General features: G+C 50.6%; 1 protein-coding gene across 2 annotated transcripts; it reads right to left on the reverse strand.

Moving 5' to 3' along the window:
- Positions 1 to 742: 742 nt before the first annotated feature.
- Positions 743 to 15087, reverse strand: Mfsd2a (major facilitator superfamily domain containing 2A). 2 transcript variants are annotated; one of them, XM_006503477.3, is made up of 14 exons: positions 14834 to 15087; positions 13163 to 13291; positions 10625 to 10749; positions 5883 to 6021; positions 5682 to 5760; positions 5084 to 5241; positions 4554 to 4644; positions 4307 to 4428; positions 4045 to 4128; positions 3372 to 3455; positions 3160 to 3272; positions 2694 to 2837; positions 2425 to 2601; positions 743 to 1197 (listed from the first exon to the last, which is right to left on the reverse strand). In XM_006503477.3, the coding sequence occupies exons 1-14, from the start codon at positions 14924 to 14926 to the stop codon at positions 1134 to 1136; spliced, it is 1602 nt and encodes a 533-aa protein (XP_006503540.1). In that variant the 5' UTR covers positions 14927 to 15087; the 3' UTR covers positions 743 to 1133. The 2 variants fall into 2 exon arrangements, with proteins under 2 accessions (XP_006503540.1, NP_083938.2); NM_029662.2 differs by having other exon boundaries at positions 13163 to 13294; positions 14834 to 15081.
- Positions 15088 to 17858: the final 2771 nt, after the last annotated feature.

Consider the following 17858-nt stretch of genomic DNA (forward strand, 5'->3'; position numbering starts at 1 on the left):
CCCACCAGAGATGGGACTCGCCACTACCTGACACCCACCCCTAGACAGAAACAGTCTCTGCCTTCAACATTAATGACAACAGTTGTGGAAAGAGAATGACGGGGCTCCAGGGACACTACAGACCCCCAACCAGCACACCCAGCCCCACTGACTCAGGTATACATGCAGTGACTGGCAGAACCACTGTGGCTCTCGCTGTTTTCTTAGCCTTTCTCACTCACAGAGCCATGGAGAGCAGTGGTTAAAGTGCTAACATCTCACAGGGATGATGGAGTTTCACATACATCATTCTTCGCCATGTAACTTTAGACACATCCTCTGTAGCTTGGGTTTTCTTTTCCTTTTCTTTTTTCTTTTTTTAGTTTTCAGAGACAGGGTTTCTCTGTGTAGCCCTGGCTGTCCTGGAGCTCACTCTGTAGACCAGGCTGGCCGTGAACTTAGAAATCTGCCTGCCTCTACCTTCTAAGGACTGGGATTAAAGGCAGCTGCTAGCCTGGGTTTGCATTTTTTTATCTTTAAGACAGGGCCAGTCCTGCCATGACACAGGGGTTCTACAGGTTCAATAAGAACATCATGAAATGTGTGCCACGCCAGCAAAAGGCACTTGGTACAGAGTAGATGTTAGCCAAGGCTAACACTGTCCCACTCACTGGCACCTGTGGCTTTGTGTGCCCACTGACTATCTGGGTCTTATCACAAAGTGCTCCATGGATGGCTAAGAACACAAATAGAAGCAGGCAGCTTTGTGTTTCCAGTTTTTATGAAAATTAATAACATTAATACCTCATAGACACATACATACACACATCACTATATACATAGTCATTAAGTTATTAATTAGTCTCTGTATAAAACGTTTCTACATTAGTGTTCCGAGCTAGGCCCAGTCAGTCCTTGGCATATTCACAGTAGCAGCCCTAAGGCTTGGCCCAGTGGGCAGGCAGTGAGGAGGTGACAGAGCGGTCAGCCTTGCAGTGAGCACAGATGTCCTGGTCCGCTCACCCTCCACTCCTTGGTCCCTGTCTTGACATAGGAAGAACAGCTGCTCAGTGCAAGGGCAAAGAGATCCCGTGCTTAATGCTACCTGGTGCCCCAGGTCCTTTGTGTGGTGGCTTCAGGCACCCTGGCAAGTCCTAGAGAATACTGGCCAGCTCTGTGGAGTCTGTATCCGAGCAACCTGAGCTGCTGGCTTCTTCTCTGCAAGAGTAAGAGAAGATGGGTCAGAAGAAGCATCTTCGCCCCCCTCTGCTGCCACCTGCCTGAGGAATCTTGGCCCTGGAGTCCAAGGCAGCTGTCAGTCTTGTCTAAACCACAGGACAGTTTACTCACTCCCACTGTCTGCCCAGAAACTGTTGGTTGCTGTTCCCGCTGAACAAAGGGTATATCACAAACCTCAGAGAGCCACTGGCTCTGGCTGGCTGACATAGTGGCATGAGTAATTCCACCCTGCCCTATCATCTCTAGCCATGCCAGAGGGCCTGTATGCCAGCAGGGCATCAGAATACAGGTTGTGGCTAGAACACAGGGCAGGACTCTAACTAAGCCATACCATACTGGCTAAACTTTGGCTTTCTATATCTGTAGGATAGGAATCATAAGAATCTTGCCATGTGAGTGGCTGTCATCCCCGCACTCAGGAAGCAGAGCCAAGTCCATTGTGTTGGTATCAAACAGCTAGCCTGATACCAGCCTGAGCTAAATGAGACCCTGCCTCAAAAAAAAACAAAACAACAGAACAGCTCAGCTGCCGTAGGATCGACTGTTGGAATACGGAGGGGATCCGGAAGCATCCTTCTAAACACAAGCTCCTTCAAGACAGAGAGTTTGGTTTTGCTTTTAGAGACAGGGTCTTTCTACATAACCCTGGCTGTCCTGGAACTCACTGTGTATGTAGACCAGGCTGGCCTCAAACTCACAAAGACCCACCTGCCTCTACCTCTTTGAGTGCAGAGATTAAAGGTACGTGCCATCATGCCCAGCCATTTTTTGTTTGTTTGTTTGCTTGCTTTTTCCTATCACAATGCTGGTACCCAGAAAGTGTTTCTTTGGCAGGGCAGTGATGGCACACACCTTTAATCCCAGCACTTGGGAGGCAGAGGCAGCCAGATTTCTGTGAGTTTGAGGCCAGCCTGGTCTACAGAGTTCCAGGACAGTCAAGACTACACAGAGATACTCAGTCTGGAAAACCCCCAAAACCAATCAAACAAAACAAAACAAACAAACAAGAAAACCAGCCTGTTTTGTTGCCTGTTGAGTAAATACATATAAAGACAAAGGCAGTATGGTACCTAGCATGTAGCTAAGAGTTATCTAGCTCTGTCCAGCAGCAGTGCTAGTTGAGAGCTTAGACTGACTGACTACACACACATACAGAGAGAGAGAGAGAGAGAGAGAGAGAGAGAGAGAGAGAGAGAGAGCTCTCACCGTAGAGCCTGCAGAGCTTTCTTATTCTGTCGCCGCTTCTCCTCATCAATGGGGTAGAGCTTGAAGAGCAGCAGGCCCAGCAAGATGAGGATGATAGGAGCCATGGTCACCAGCATCTTCAGTGTAAACTTGACCTGTTCTGGCTGGGAGCATCCCTGCCTCTGGTAGTTGGCAAAGCTGTAGAACCAAGTGGGCAAGGAATGGTGAGGATGGGATACCGGAACCCTACCCCTGCTCCCCTCCTTGCCCAAGACTCACAGGCCACTCACTCGAGACTGAGGGTAGAGACACCCAGTGAGACTCCAGAGGCAAACTTGGTGAAGAAGACATAGAAGGAGAAGAATATGGGCTCGGTGCCAGGGGAGTGAGGGTGTTTCAGGTGGAAGTCATCGATAACGTCAGGCAGCATGGACCTATGCAGAGTGGATGGCGGCAGCCATGAATGACCCTCGCCTAGCTACCAGCCCATATGGTATCCATGTCAATGAGCAGCAACTGTCCTCTGGGAGCTTGTAAGGGGATAGCTCTACAGGCCCCATCTATTAAGATGGGTCCCACCTTAGACATTCTGCTTGGCAAAGAGAGGGCAGGCTAGGTGTTTCATAGTTCACAACCTCTATCACCGTATCAGGCAGACCCACCTCATCCCAGGCCCATAGAAAAGCAGGAGGAGAAGCCACCAAAGCGTTGCATGTTGGCTGGGGAATGCACTTGGTGAGCCTCTGTGTAACCTACCATGGTAGTAGGAAGGCAGCTGCTACACTGACGCCAGCTGCTACGGCCACCACGTAAGTGACGATTAGATTACGCTCCATGAGGGCCACCAAGATGAGAAAAGGAACTGCAGACTGGAACAGAGATAGGTCACCCAGGAGGCTCCTGTCTGCAAACCCTCCCCCACATACACCCCAACTCAACTCCAACTCTGCCCTTTGAGCCACACTCACAGAGATCCCGATGTATACAGCTGTCTTCTTGCCAAACCGGGTTAGGAACCACTGCCAGATAGGGATGGTGAATGTGGCCGAGAGCTGTGGGCAACAAGAAAGGTGAAGGGGGGCCGGGTGTGGTGGCACACACCTTTAATCCCAGCACTCGGGAGGCAGAGGCAGGCAGATTTCTGAGCTCAAGGCCAGCCTGGTCTACAAAGTGAGTTCCAGGACAGCCAGGGCTATAGAGAGAACCCCTGTCTCAAAAAACTTAACAAAAAGCAAAAAAAACAAGAAAGGTGAAGGGGGGGTGTTATTGTATTGCAGAGAGCTTCCTGCCAATTGCAGGCCCCAAGAGATGCTCCTGGGCCAGCCACTGACCTTGAGAAGCCGCCAGGCATGTCTGATGGCTTCCCAGGGGAGCGTAGAGTAAGTAGTCCTCCCATCTTTTCATAACTCTGAATGCAAAGCTGACCACAGTTGTTGGTATCCTTGTTTTTAATGGTCTGTGCTTTCTAGCCATCCAGCCTCAAATCTTCTTCTTTCCTAACCCTCCCTAAGCAATCATAGGTGAGATCCAGGGAAACCTCCCTCATCCCTTCATGACTAAGGAGCACCCTGAACGTATCCTCTGATGCACAAGGAACCATCCAGACATACATCATCGGCTAACCTTACGCCCTGTACTCACCATGATGGCCAGGAGGAGGTTCTGGAACTCATTTCGGAAGTCCAAGGTATAGGTGCAGAACAAGGCAAAGTTACCCTCCACCAGCTGAGGCATGGGACAGGTGAAGGAAATGAAGAAAACAGGTGACTTGGGGAGCCCAGAGACCCCTACTTGCCCCCCACTCCATCCTGCCCGCCCCTCAGCTTCACCACAGTGCAAATCTTCTCTCACCCCACCCCTATAGGATGTACTCTTGGGATGCACATCTCAGGCCCTCACTCACCATGAAAGCCAGGGAGGTAAAAAGGAAGCCGGCAATGAGCTTGACATAGGGGCCATGACCCATGACCAGCCGGAGGCCCTGAAAGAAGGGCATTGACTCAGCCTGCTGGGACTCGTAGAGTTCTAGGGATCAGAGAGGATAATGAGGAGGTGGCAGAAGTCCCTTCCAAAGCCTGGTGGGCAGGCAGAAAGGGACAACTGCTCCCCAGAGCTGTGGGCAAAACCCTTCCCAGAACGCTTCTTCTCACCTCTCTGCTCCCGCACGCCTAGGATCAGAATGAAGGCACAGAGGACGTAGATGGAGGCGATGATCCCTGCTGCCAGCAGGTAAGCATTTTGCTATGACATACAGAGACAGGGTCAGTCTGATCTCATCCCAGCAGCCCCATGCCACGATCTCAGGCCAGGCCTTTCTCCCGTGGGGGCCTCACTGTCTCCATCTGTGATCCAGGAGGGTCATCCTGGACCTGCTGCTGCTTCTCAAGGCTGGGCCAATCCCAAGTATACAAAATGTTACACAGCCAGACTACGTAGTGTGTGACCCCACAGCCCAAGTCTTCCGGAATTGCTGCAACTCACTGGGACCCTGGGCAAGTGGCTTGGCCTCCCAGGCTTCACTTTGCTTATCTGTGAAGTGGGTATATGTACATCCTTATATTTACATTTACCAAATGCCCACTAACTGATAAACTTACCAGCTACTATTACTGCTTGTAGAATAAACACAAGGTACCCCATTTGTTCTCTTCCCAAACCCCTGCCCTACCAGGGCCCTCACCGTGTCTTTGAGGGAGGCAGTACTCTGGGTGCGATTGGCAACTTCTGAGACCACCACAGAGCCATTCTGGTCCTGGAGACAAGGTGCCTTGGCTTGGCCCACAATTTGTCCTTGAATCGCTGTGCCTATCACTGTGCCCAGCACCTCCACAGTCATTCCTAGGCAGGGAAGAGGTCTTTTCAGATGGGCCCTCATGGCCCAGAGGCCCAGGGAGGAAGGTAAGATGACTGGAAGGCACTCTTAGCTCCAGGTTAGTTGGGCTAGGGGGTGGGGCAGTTGACATTTCAGCCTACTTTCATGGCCTTTCTCTGTGTGACCTTCAGGTTAGTCACCATACCTCTCTGGGTCTCACTTGAGTGATAAAGGAAGTGAGTTCTTTTTAATGTGCTTTCATGAGCTAGGGATATAACTCAATGGTTAAGTGACTGCTTGACAGACACAAGGCTCTAGGAAGAGGGGTTCACCCCAGTCTCTCTCTCTCTCTCTGTAATAGAGCCAAGAACTAGACCCCACAGAGCATAAGAGGGATTGGGGCAACAGGACCAGAAAGGTCCAGGGTCCCCTGCAGGCGGGGCCAGGATGCTGGGGAGGGACTTACTGTATGCCGTGGCTGAGTCACGCTCACTCTGCTCCGTGCTGATGAACATGGTGAGCGCTGAGTAGGGAACATGAAAGCACTGTTGTGGAAGAGAAGTTCTCAGCTGGTTAGATGCATGAGGCACGCAAAGGACCCCCCCCCCAGGGCCCACCCTTGCCCCTGCCCCTCACCAAGGTACCAAGGGGAGGGGCCCACACTCACCGTGACCAGTGTCTCAAAGAGGCAATAGAAAAGCAGGTACCAAAGGAAGCCGTGTGAACTTTCCGTCCCTGATGGGAAGTCAGGCACAAACCAGATGAGGAAGTAAGCAATGATGGCCAGGGGAGTGGAGAAGATGATCCTGAGGAAAGGAGAGGGGTCTGAGTGGAGGCTAGAGGAGTCTAAGAGCCCAGAACTGCTCCACAAGTGCCCATCAACGGGGGAAGAAGTATGAGCCCTCCCAACCCAGAGCCTCGGAGAAAGATTGATGCCCATGCCTGAAGGACCGACTAGGGCAAGTTCCTGGACCAAAATCTTGAGCAAGGAGCTTGAAGGGAACATAGAGCAAGGAGCATGAGGTCAGACTCTGAGTCTCAAGCATATCTTTCCTGGAGCAAGACTCCCCGTGAAGGGGGTGGTCCCAGCATCATCCTTAACCTTCCATGCATCTCTTGTACACACACACACACACAAGGAAGCTGGAGTGGGTAGAAGAGGCCAACTCCAGGTAATGGAGAAAGGGGTCACGGAAGAGGACCGGGCTCAGTCACAGAAGTCTAAGGAAGGTAGGGGACAAATGTCTGGCCAAACCATCGTGAGAAATATGGATCCCTCCAGGCGGATCAACTTCCCAGCATTTGCATAGGAAGCAGAGTGCAAAGGTTAAAAGGAAGGCCTCAGGCCAGCAAGATGGCCCAGTGGGAAAATCGTTTGCTGCGAGGCCGCAGATAACCTGAGATTTATCCCTAGAACACAGCTGAGGAAGGCGGGAACCAACTCCCACACGCTGTCCTCTGGCCTCCACATATTGTGCTGCGGCATGCCCACATGTATGTATGCATGTGTGCGCATACACCCATAAAACAAATATTCAAAAAAGAAGGAAGCTTTGAGTTACACTTTCTGAGTCTGTCACTAACTATAAAAGTCTTGGTTAAGTTATTTAACTTCTCTGAGACTCATATGTAAAATGAAAATAAAAAAGCGTGCACTGCCTACATTCAACGTTTACCTAAATATTTATGAGGTGTAATTATGGGCGAGGAACTATTCTAACTGTTGCAGATATAACAGTGAAGAAGACACCATCGCTCTTGTAAAACTTGAATTCTAGTTGGTAAGCAACAAAAATTGCATGTTATTCAGCCCCCAAAATAAAAATCTCGACACATGCGACAACACAGAACTTTAAGGAATGGCCACCTGGAATATAACTGTTCCTGAGAGAGAAATATTGTACAGCTTAATTTACAGGGGGTAACCAAATCCAGTTTTAGACATGACCCAGCAAGATTTGTCAAGCCCTAAACCCGATGACATGAGTTCAAATTCACAGACGGGTAAGAGAAAAAGAATCAACTCCTACAAGTTGTCCCCTGACCTACACATACACATCACAATCTATCCTCCCAGAATCCCACCCTCAGTCCCAAGAAATAGTGGTTGACAGGGAAGAAGGAGTAGGGATTATCTTTTAATGAACTCAAAGTTTGGGTTGGAAAAGATAAAAAAAAATTATTGGGATGAGCTAGGCAGTAGAAGCACATGCTTTTAATCTCCTGCATTCAGCAGGCCAACCCAGGCAGAGTCCCTGAGTTCAAGTCCAGCCTGGTCTACAGAGGGAGTTCCAGGGCTACACAGAGACACTCTGTCTCAAAACAACAGCAACAACAAAAAGGTTTGGGATAGAAGGTAGTGATGGTCACACAAGGATGTGACTATACTTAATGCTACTTTATTGGACACCTTAAAAGTTTATAATGAGCTGGGCATGGTGGTGTGCCCTGTAACCCCACATTCAAGAAACAAAGGCAAAAAGGCCTGAGTTCAGAGTCAACCTGAGCTACATATTGAGATCTGATTTTGTTTTTTAAACGAAGAGCACAGGGGCTGGAGGGATGGTTCAGCAGTTAAGAGCACTTGTTCTTGCATAAGACCTAGGGTTCAATTCTCAGTACCCACATGGCATTGGGTAACTATTCATAACTCCAGTTTCAAAAGATCTAACGCCCTCTTCTAACCTCCCCAGGCACAGATATACATGCAAGCAAAACATTTACACACTAGATTCACTATTGGTTTGTTTTGGTTTTTGTTTGTTTGTGTGTTTTGTTTTGTTTGAGACAGTATCTTTCTACATAGCCCAGGCTGGCCTCCAACTCAGGGACCCCCCTGCCTCTACTTAAGAGGCAGATACAGGTTGATTTCTGTGAGCTTAAGACCACACTGCTCTCTACATAAGAAATTGCAGGGTAGCCAGGGCTGCACAGTGAGACCCTGACCAAATAATAAAACAAACAAGGGTTTCGCTGGAGGTGCACGACTCTAATCTGGGCACTTAAGAAATGGAGAATCAGGAGGTGGAGGCTAGCTTGGGCTGCATAAAACCTTGCCTTCAAAGAACAAAATTGAACAAAAATCAAGGCTATAGAACACTTGCTTGGCATGTGCAAGGCCCTGGGTTTGAGTTCTACCACAAATAAATACATGAATAAGGCAAATGCTATGCTATAGATATTTTGTCACAGTCTTTGCAACAGTCATATAGCATATTAAAAGGTGACACATGCTATGGAGAAAAGAAGAGAGTAAGTAGACAGGAGACTGAGGGCACAGTTCTCAGCTGGCTGAGAGGACGATGGGGTCAGGGAGTCAAGACTGCAGATCTCTGAGAGTGTGGCCCCAGTCAGGGGGAGAGTCGGTGCAAAGGTCCTGAGGCAGGAGGATGGAACAGCAGGGCCTGTGGGCCGGAGGACAGTGAGCAAGGGAGATGGAATTAGGAGATAACATGTGGAGAAAATGGCACACCTCACAGGCAAGTGTAAGGACTTCCACTTTGTGTGTTGAAGTAGGCTTGAGTCTTAAATAAGTTGACAGAAAAATGTTGAACAGTACTTGGGACATTAAGTGTTTGCTGTGATCACAGCAGAAGGGCTCAACTGGAGAAGTGGCCTTCGGGAACTACTACAGGCCAGGGCTGCAAGTGGACAGTGCCTGGTAATCCACCAACCTCAGGCCCCCCTGCATCTCAATCTCTCTGTGTGACTCTGCTGACAGGGTCTCACAGTTGGCCTTAGGAGTTCCCAGGTGAGAGAATGTCACTTTCTTTGTAGTTTGTAGGAGGGGCTTGAAGTAGGAACTCTCCTAACACCTGGAAGGAGAGGAGAGCAAGGCTAACACTAGCCAACCCTGACAGACCCAACCTCTTTTTGGTCTCCAAGCCTAGAGGTGCAACCTGGGATGTCATGAACACAATGGCCCCTCGGCCTATGAGTCATCCCATGTGTATTCTGACGCATACCCAGGCACTTGCCATCTAGAAAGCAACCTAAGGGGACCTAGCAACTTTCCTGGAATAGCAGTCACACTGACCTAGCAAGAGTCTTCAGATCTCCCTCCCACAAGGAGGCCTTGCTTGCCCTCCTCCTCCTCCTCCTTCCACCCCTCCACGTTGTCGCCTCAGAGAACAGGGCTCCTCCTTAGCCTTCCTCAAACACTCCATCCTCAGAGACAGGCAGCTTGAACAGTGAACAGGAACCCGATGTGACTGGGAGTAACCCTGTGCCGGCATCGCGTCAGGCAGCGGCCTCCCATTGGCTGGGCCTCATGAGGCGATGTGGGAGCGGGGCCCCGCCCTCCACCAGCTGCCAAGAGGCCGGCACAGGGCCAAGTCTCGCAGGCTGGCTCTCAGGACTCCCTGAGCAGCTTGCCCAGGTAAAGGAGGCTCTCCTACCCCCTCCTTCACCCCCTTTGGCCATGAAGCCTGGATCAAAGGCTCCAAACTGGGTTTCTGCCAGGGGCTGGCAGGACTGGGGTGGGTGGGGGGCCTCGTGGGAAAGGAAACTGCGGAGGTGCAGAGGCTGCTGGAAGAGCTTTGAAGGCCGGAGACCAGGTATGGGCGCCCCTGGGGCAGGAAGGCGCCCACTTAAGCTTGGATGGGCTGGAGATGAAAGGGGTACACCCCCCCACCTCCTGAAGCAGGATGTCCTGGAGGGAACCAGAGCTCTGCTTGGCCTGTCTTGTATGTCTCCATCACTGTCTGATCTATGGCAACTGCCTTCCCCCAACCTTGCCCCACAAGCTGAAGCTGAATAACACCAAGGGAAAAAATAGTCCCATCACTCAGTGCTTTGGGATGGGTACACAAGGCCATTCTTGGTATTTCTTAGTATCGCCCCTACCCATGTCCTACCATTAACTACCTTGAACGAATGTCAGATTGTGTATCACTACCTGCCAGGAGCTGTTCTGAACGTTTTACATATTAACGTCCTCACCGTACCTCGGCTTTACCTAAGGATCAGAGATGTTTAATAACTTGCTTGAGGCTGCACAGCTGTAAGTGGTGAAGCTGCCATTCAAACCCAGGTAACCTCTCAATTGTTTCAAAGACCTATCTACCTCTGCTGCCACAGAATGGCAGAAGTAGGGATTCCAGTCTCACCAAGGTGAGTGAGCGGACCTTGGGGAGCCCTGAGGCCTGAGCTGGGGGAGGAAACTAACTCAGCACTCTGGCCAGCCCCGAAATGAACTGTCTAGGTGTCCCAATGCTCGTGCCTGGGGCAGCTGAAGCCACAGGTTGAGAGGTTTCGACACCATTGAGCTATTGTGTCATGCTTTCCCATCAACCTCCAACCTGTGACAAGAGATGGAGGAGGACTTGGGCGGGGGGGGGGGGGGGGGGGGGGGGGGACACGACACCAGAAGCCTGCCTTTCTGCACTTCGAAGGAGCGTCTCTACTTACCAGGGCATGAGGCGGCCCAGGCGGGTCCAGGAGGACTTGCTAATGCAGAAGCCCACCAGAGGGTCAGTGAAGGCATCCCAGGCTCGGCCCACAAAAAGGATAATGGAAGCAGGAAGTGGTTCCACCTGCCATGGGGAAGAAGCAAAAGGTGTCCTTCATTCATTGCCTTAGCGGAGCATCCCTCCCTGGCACAGCTGAACCACCAAGACCTTACACCACCTCCCACCTGGATCTTAAACATTTTCATGAAGTTCTTTTTCCGTGTCAAGGTTTCCCTGCAGCCCTGGCTGTCCTGGAAGTCGCTCTGTAAACCAGGCTAGTCTCGAACTCAGAAATCCGCCTGCCTCTGCCTCCTGAGTGCTGGGATTAAAGGTGTGCGCCACCACTTGGTTTCACTCACTGTCTTAATAGTGACACTAGCAGGTTCCGGGGTTTATCGCAGTAGTAGTATGCTTGTCTAGAATGGATGGGCTGTTGGGTTTAGTTCTCCCACATTGTGATAAACAATTATGACAACAGTGGCTTGATGTGGTGGCGCACGCCTTTAATCCAACACTCTGGAGGTAGAAGCAAGATCTCTGAGTTCAAGGCCAGCCTGGTCTACATAGTGAGTTCCAGGACAGTCAAGACTACATAGAAAGGCCCAGTCTCAAAACAAAAACAAAAACACCCCAACAACATCGTGGTGATGATGGTGGCGACAACGTCGTATCTCCGATAACGGCATTTTTGCAGTGGGGCTATGTGTGAAGCTTCTCTAGATCTTTCCTTCCCTCTGCTGCACTTAGAAACATCTCATCAAACACTGAACATAGGTCACTTCCTTCCTTCCCCCTGACAGTTCCGAGCCCCTGGCCACCTGATAAGAGAGCTCGTGTTTGTTCCCTGCACCCCTCAGTGAGCCTCAGTTTCCCTATCTGTAAAAGACGTATCAGCTACAGTGTGTTTTTATGAGGTCAAGCTTTAGCCTGCATATGGAAAGGGGAATGCGGAGAGGTTTTCTTTTATCTTTTTTTTTTCTTAGAATTCATGTTACTTTTAAATTACGTGATCGTGTGTTGGGATTTGTTTGAACAAGTACAGGAGCCTTGGAAGCTAGAGATATTGGATCCTCTAGAGCTGGAGTTATAGGCTGTTGTGGTTGTGAGTGGCCTGGCCTGGGTACTCACAACTCAGGTCTTCTAAGAAAGCAGTGAGCTCCTAACCATGGAACAATCTCTCCAGTGACAACGCCCCCCACATACACACACACACACTGTGTGTGTGCGTGTGCGTGTGCGTGTGCGTGTGTGTGTGTGTGTGTGTATGTATGTAGAGGGAGACTCATCTGTAGTCCTGACTGGCCTAGAACTTGGCAAGTAGACCCAGCTGGTCTAACTTGCAAGTGCTGGGATTACAGATGTGTGACTTTATGCCTGCTCTATAGATGACTTTTAGAGAATGTCCTATAACCCTTTACTCAAACCGTCTCATACTTCCCAAACACTTTAGGGTCTAGCTTTAATATCATCCATAAAACCTTGATTTCTTTTTAACTTTGTTTTTGAGACAGAGTCTCAGGCTGGTTTTGAATCTTAATCCTGTCTTGGCCTCTTAAGTGCTGGGATAACTGGTGTGTGCCCCCATATCCAGTTGTCACAACCCTGCTCTGGAAAGCTGGCAGCCTTCCCCACACTGTATCCCCACTCTGTACTCTCCCCACTTATTGTAACCCCATTTTATAGTCAACTGCAGGTTCCTCTTATTTATAACCCGCTTGGGACCCAGCCATGGGAACTGTTGGAAACCTAGCTACTGAATGAGTCTTCTGTCTTTTCTGGGGCTTAGTGTTCCACACCTGCAAATGGAAACTAATATGCCTCGCTTGCCCAGAGATGCTACACAGAAAAGAGCCAGTGAGGGCACCCCGGAGCCATGGTTACCCAGTCTCCCACTCTCTCATCCAGACAGGGCGAATTCTTTGGATGCCAGGCTGCCAGCCAAGGCTTCTCAAAGTACACACAGTAGCCCTGCTTCACCCAAACTAGCCCTTTCCATCAGAGACCCCCTAGTCCCAGGACACTAACATCTGCCTGCACCTTCAGGTTTCCCCTAGCCATCAGCAGCAAGCTGCTGCTCCTCAGGTGAAGGTGAGATACAGTTCTTCCATCAACCTAGCAACAGCAACACCCACTAAACCCTGAGCCAAGCCAGCTGACTGTCTTCCAGCCAGGGACATGGTGTGCCAGTCTCTTCTAAGAACAGCGTCACTAGCGGGTCCCATTCTCCCTCAGCCACTGCCCTATTCCGCCAGGCTCTCTATTGCTCCTGCCAGGCAAGGAAGAGTTGCCAGCTGTGGTTCCTGGGGCAGGTAGACCGCGCCCCCCCCCCTCCCGCACACTTCCTAAAGCCTTACTTCCCATCCACTGTGACCCTGAGTGGCAGCCAAGGAATGTGTCCTGGTCTTGTTTTACCACTGGGGAAAACTGAATGACCCTACCAAGAGCCCATCAGTTCCCTCTGGCTACCAAAGGAGCCCGAGGAGCTCCTGTTACTCACCTTAGCCACATCCAATAGGTAGATCTGCAGGAAGAATCCCAGTGCGCAGCCGGTCAACTGGTACGGGGCCCCTCCAACTGCATAGCAAAGCTTGTTGCAAATGGACAGTTGCTGCTTCTTTTTTGGTTCCTTCTGGGAAGAGAAGGAAAGAATGAAAATAAGCCCAGGATTCTGGCCACCAACCTAGAACGTGCCAGAGGCACAGACATTTATTTCTCCAGCCAACTCGGCCAAGAGGAACAGTTCTACCTTGCCCAGTTCCCACCTAGGGAAATCTCACTTCCCCAACCCCACAGGAAGTTGCCCTTAAACCCAGACTTATCCCTCCACCCCCAGACTCTGAGGAAATCTATCACCTTCCATCTTTAAAGATCTCCCAGATCAGGTGTAGTGGCACCAACACTTGGGAGGCAGAGCCCAGCAGATCTGTAAAGTCTGAGGCCAACCTGGTCTACAGAGCTAATTCCAGGTCAGCCAGGGATACAAAGAGAAACCTGTCTCAAATAAGTAAGAAAATAAATGAATAAATAAATAAATAAATAAATAAAATCTTCTCCCAGGCCCTCAGCTCCTTTCCAAGTTACCCAGAAAGAGCATGCGGTAGCAATGGGCCTGTCCCTACCTGGCACTAGCTGCCACAACCTGAAAATCCTCTTGCTGCCAAAAGTTCCCTGAGCCCAGCCCAGGCTCCCTCCCTGACGCCCCGCAGCAGCTAGGATCCACCTGCGTCCTGGATGAGTGCACCAGAAGGGGGGGGGGCGCCCAGCCCGCTGCATCCTCAGCTGTTCTTTCAATCTGTCCCAAAGTTCCCGGGCCCCTGTAGGGAGTCTTCAGCTCCAGGCAAACCCTTGAGCAGTCCTACCATCCATCTGCCTAACACGCACCCTTTCCAGCTCCTAGGGGACCTTGGAGAGGGGTAAAAAGGGCTCCAGGTGCAGGGCTCAGCCCTCTCCGGGTGGAGCACTAGGGGAGGCTGAGGTTGCCCAGGGAAAGTAGAGATTACTCATACATGGTAACAGCATAATTGCTTACTCGTTTCTTCCAAGAACAGTTAATAAAATTAAAAGGAAAAGTTAAGCACCTCCCAATTAGCTATATTGTGAGAGATTCCTTTCCTGGGGCCGCATGGTTTCATGGTGTGGTTAAATAGATCCAAAGAGTTAGAACGGATCGGAGAGAGAGGATGTCGAGACACGCGGAGCTCTGTGCATGTGAACCCTCAGTCACACAAACGCTTTCGGTATGCGGCTCCTTTAAGAGCAAAGCCCTTGTTCTTATGAATGAACTTGAGTGGCCCTCCTCAGAGTTAAAGCACGAGAGTGGGGGGTGGTGAGAGATGGAGAACCAAAGGGACTCTCAGACTTCTGGGGTCTCTTCAGGTCTAGGGAGAGAAACTAGTGTGGCTCAGCACAGTAGAACCTAGAGCGCTGGGGAGAGCCCCACGCCGCGTAGAGTTGCCGGCGCCTCTCTTGGCGCAAACCCATTGTAGGGGTGTGCAAAGGGGCTTCAGACTTTCTCCATCACTCCCGGTCCCAGAGCACTCCTTGCTTTTTTCAAGCTTCGCTGTACCCTGTTACCGCCAAGTGTCCCAAGGCCAGACCTAGTCTCCGACGCCCCTATACCCACATCCCGGCCGGCCCACCACCCCTTGCCCTCCTCTCGGGACCTCACCTTCACCTGGACCGGCCGTTCACTGGCTTGGAGGATGCTGGTGGGGAGCAGCCCCGCCGCGGAACCGCTCTCGGCGCCTTCTCCTTTGGCCATGACCCGCGGGCCACGCCGCGTGGGACCGGGACGCCGGGATGCTCTTGTGTTCTGCCGGCCGGCACTCGCCTGTGGCTCCGATCCTAGGCGCAGCCCCAGCCACTACTACGTTCGCTAGCACTTAGCAAACCAGGAACGCCGGCGATGAAAACTCCCTAGCACGTCCCCTCCGCGCCTCTTAAAGGTTCGGGCCTGCGCCTCCAGCCAATCCCTGCACGCGCCTGCCCATCTCGGCTGGCGGAGCCTCGCTGCTCAGCCACGTTCTCAAAGCCGGCAACCCACACCGCGTGCTCCTAACTACCTAAGCAAAGCTGAGAAACCCACCTGACTCGCCCGAGGAAACTGAAGTCCCAGGCTGAAAGTGACCTGTCCGAGGTCCCCCAGAGTGAGTTTTCCCTGAGTAGAGCCTGTGGCCCTTGACTTCTGAATCCCCATCAGCTCCTTTTAAAATCCGGAGTCAGGTGGCTTCTCCCCTCCCCCAAACCTGAGGCCATGGGCTGTAACTTTCATTATCAATGTCCCTCGTGTCTCAAGATCGACAATTTCCTCTTCCTCCCTTTGAAAAGTAGGGGCCTTTTTCAATGGGACAGAAAAATTACCAAGTCCAGTGGCTACCGCTTCCAGGCAGGGGAACTCGCAAGTTCTAAGAAGGAGCCATGGCCACAGCAGCCGTTTATGGGTAGCTTTCTAACAGGCTTAACATGACCTCACTGGGTGCTTATGAACGCCATCTGAGGGTGGTACTATTATTATCCCCATTTTACAACCCAGGAAAGGGGGACACAAGAAGAACAGCTGTTGCGACACAGACAGGCCAGAAAGGTTTTGTCCAGTTCCAAAGTCTTTACTCATAACTCTCCTGCTCTGCCCCTCAGCATAAATTACAGAAGGCTGAGCTATGTCTGTGCTCCCAGACAGGAAGCCCTGGGAGATACAAGACGCCAGCAGCCCTCTGTGTCGAAAAGAAAAGAAAAGAAAAGAAAAGAAAAGAAAAGAAAAGAAAAGAAAAGAAAAGAAAAGAAAAGAAAAGAGAGAAGAGAAAAGAAAAGCTTTGAGAAAGAGCATGCAGAGGAATGTGGTCCTTGAAAGAAGGGAGGACCGTCATCATCTAAACAGAGGCCAGGCATAGGTGCCAGCAGAGAACGGTCTTTGCTGCCTTTCCTTCCACCTCTGCTAATGGCACTCCAGCCTTCACAGATCCCCAGGAGCCTGGGTCAAGTCCAGCTCTCCCTCTTCAGTGAAGTTACTGCTTAGACTCTCAGAGACCGCTCACACAGGACCTGTGTTTCTCAGTGTCAAGCTTTTTTTTTTTCCCCTCCTCTTAGTTCAGATTGCAGGGAAGAGCTATTGAGATCTGACTCCTCCACAATGGCCACAGCACCCTTGTGTGCCCTGGCACATCACTGTCCAGAAACAAGCCAAGGGAAATAGTGAAGACTGTAAGAAGGCCTGTTGTCCCCACTGTCACACTGCCCTCTCTCTCTTCCATACTATAGGAGGGAAGCTATGGAGTCCTGTACAGTCTCTTCCAGCCCTAAATTCTTCACTCCTTTGAATGGCAGCATTCCAGAAGTGATCTGAATAACCGAGCCAGATTATGCCCTCCTTGAAAATAAGAACTCTATCTCTTTCACTCCCATATCCCACTAAATCACAGTGAGTGTGAGCTGAAGCACCAGAGGAGCCAGCCCATTCAGAAAAACCCCAGGCACCTCCATGGACGGGCTATCTAGTTGTTCCTGAACAACTTTATTAACCTCCTTGTGTACAAAATAGGGACCTACCTAATAGCGTTGTCTGGGGGATAAGACAAGAAGTTGTACAGGAAACATTTCGCGCACAAGGACTCAGGAGCTGAGGCTGGGCTAGTTCCCCTCCTGGCCCGATTCCAGTCTGTCAGTGTAGCAACGCAAGATTCCAGATATGGCCTGACCAAGCCAGTACAATAGACCTATTATTTCCCCCAGTCTGGACACGACACATTGTTAATGCAGCCTAAGACTGCTGGGTTTCAGAGCCTTTCTCTCCCGTGATTAGTTCCCATCAGGTTGTGGTTAGCTAAATTATTCAGATTCTTAGCACCAGAGCTTGGGGTCAAGTCAGGTTTCTTCACCATCCTCTATTCTGTGTAGTGTCCCCAAGCGCTCAGCAGAATAATGACATCTGGCTTACTTCCGCCTGTGGACATTGTTTTGAATCCTAGCTCTATTGCCCACGATTTTCTTCCACTCTGAATTCAGGCCCAGCTTGTTCTAACTTCTAGCCCTACTGGTCAGGACAGAGCTCTGTAACGCAACCCGAGAGACAGTAAATCATCATGAGCAAATCAGAGCATCATAAACCCAACAGTCCCCAGTCACCAAATTCTCACTGTTTCCTGAGCAAGCATGGTGCTCAGTGCTTTTGCTTTGTGTATACCATCTAATTTACTTATTCCAACACTGATGACAGAGGGTGTTTTTGTTACCCCGTTCTACAGATGTTTAAACCCAAAACTAAAAGAAGAGAGACAAGGGTTTGATTTTATAAGCTTGATGACAAACTTGATTGCTATCTATTCAGGTACCTACAGTCCTGACCAGGTAACTCCATTAGTCCCTTTGAAAGTTCTCCTTTCTACCTCCTCCTATCCATACCATCAGGCTCAAAGCCCAGGTAACTAGGTTGAAGCTCTGGAAACCTAGCCAGCTCTATTGGCCTCAGAAGCCTGGAGGAGAAACATGGGCCCCTTCTTCATAGCCCCCATCTTCTCATGAGAGGAAGAACTTCTCCCTAATGGCACGCAGCTATTCATCCAGGAGTAGGTCTGTCCTTCTAGCCACCAGTCCCCTTTCTGGGTCTAGCTCAAGATTTCAGCTAAGGGCAAATGTGTGTGCGTCCTCTGTGTTGCTCTGCACATCCCTGCATTCAAGCAAGGCTGCTGCTAGGCCCT

This window comes from Mus musculus, chromosome 4 (genome assembly GCF_000001635.26).
Source record: "Mus musculus strain C57BL/6J chromosome 4, GRCm38.p6 C57BL/6J".
NCBI classification, from domain to species: domain Eukaryota; kingdom Metazoa; phylum Chordata; class Mammalia; order Rodentia; family Muridae; genus Mus; species Mus musculus.

What these genes read in the sequence shown, in the direction of transcription:
- Mfsd2a (NM_029662.2), bottom strand. Translation starts at nt 14,926, where the DNA reads ATGGCCAAAGGAGAAGGCGCCGAGAGCGGTTCCGCGGCGGGGCTGCTC. An exon ending in CTGTATACATCGGGATCTCT is followed by an intron (nt 3,273 to 3,371) that starts GTGAGTGTGGCT and finishes TCTCTGTTCCAG; the next exon opens with TCTGCAGTTCCTTTTCTCAT. An exon ending in AAAGCTCTGCAGGCTCTACG is followed by an intron (nt 1,198 to 2,424) that starts GTGAGAGCTCTC and finishes TTACTCTTGCAG; the next exon opens with AGAAGAAGCCAGCAGCTCAG.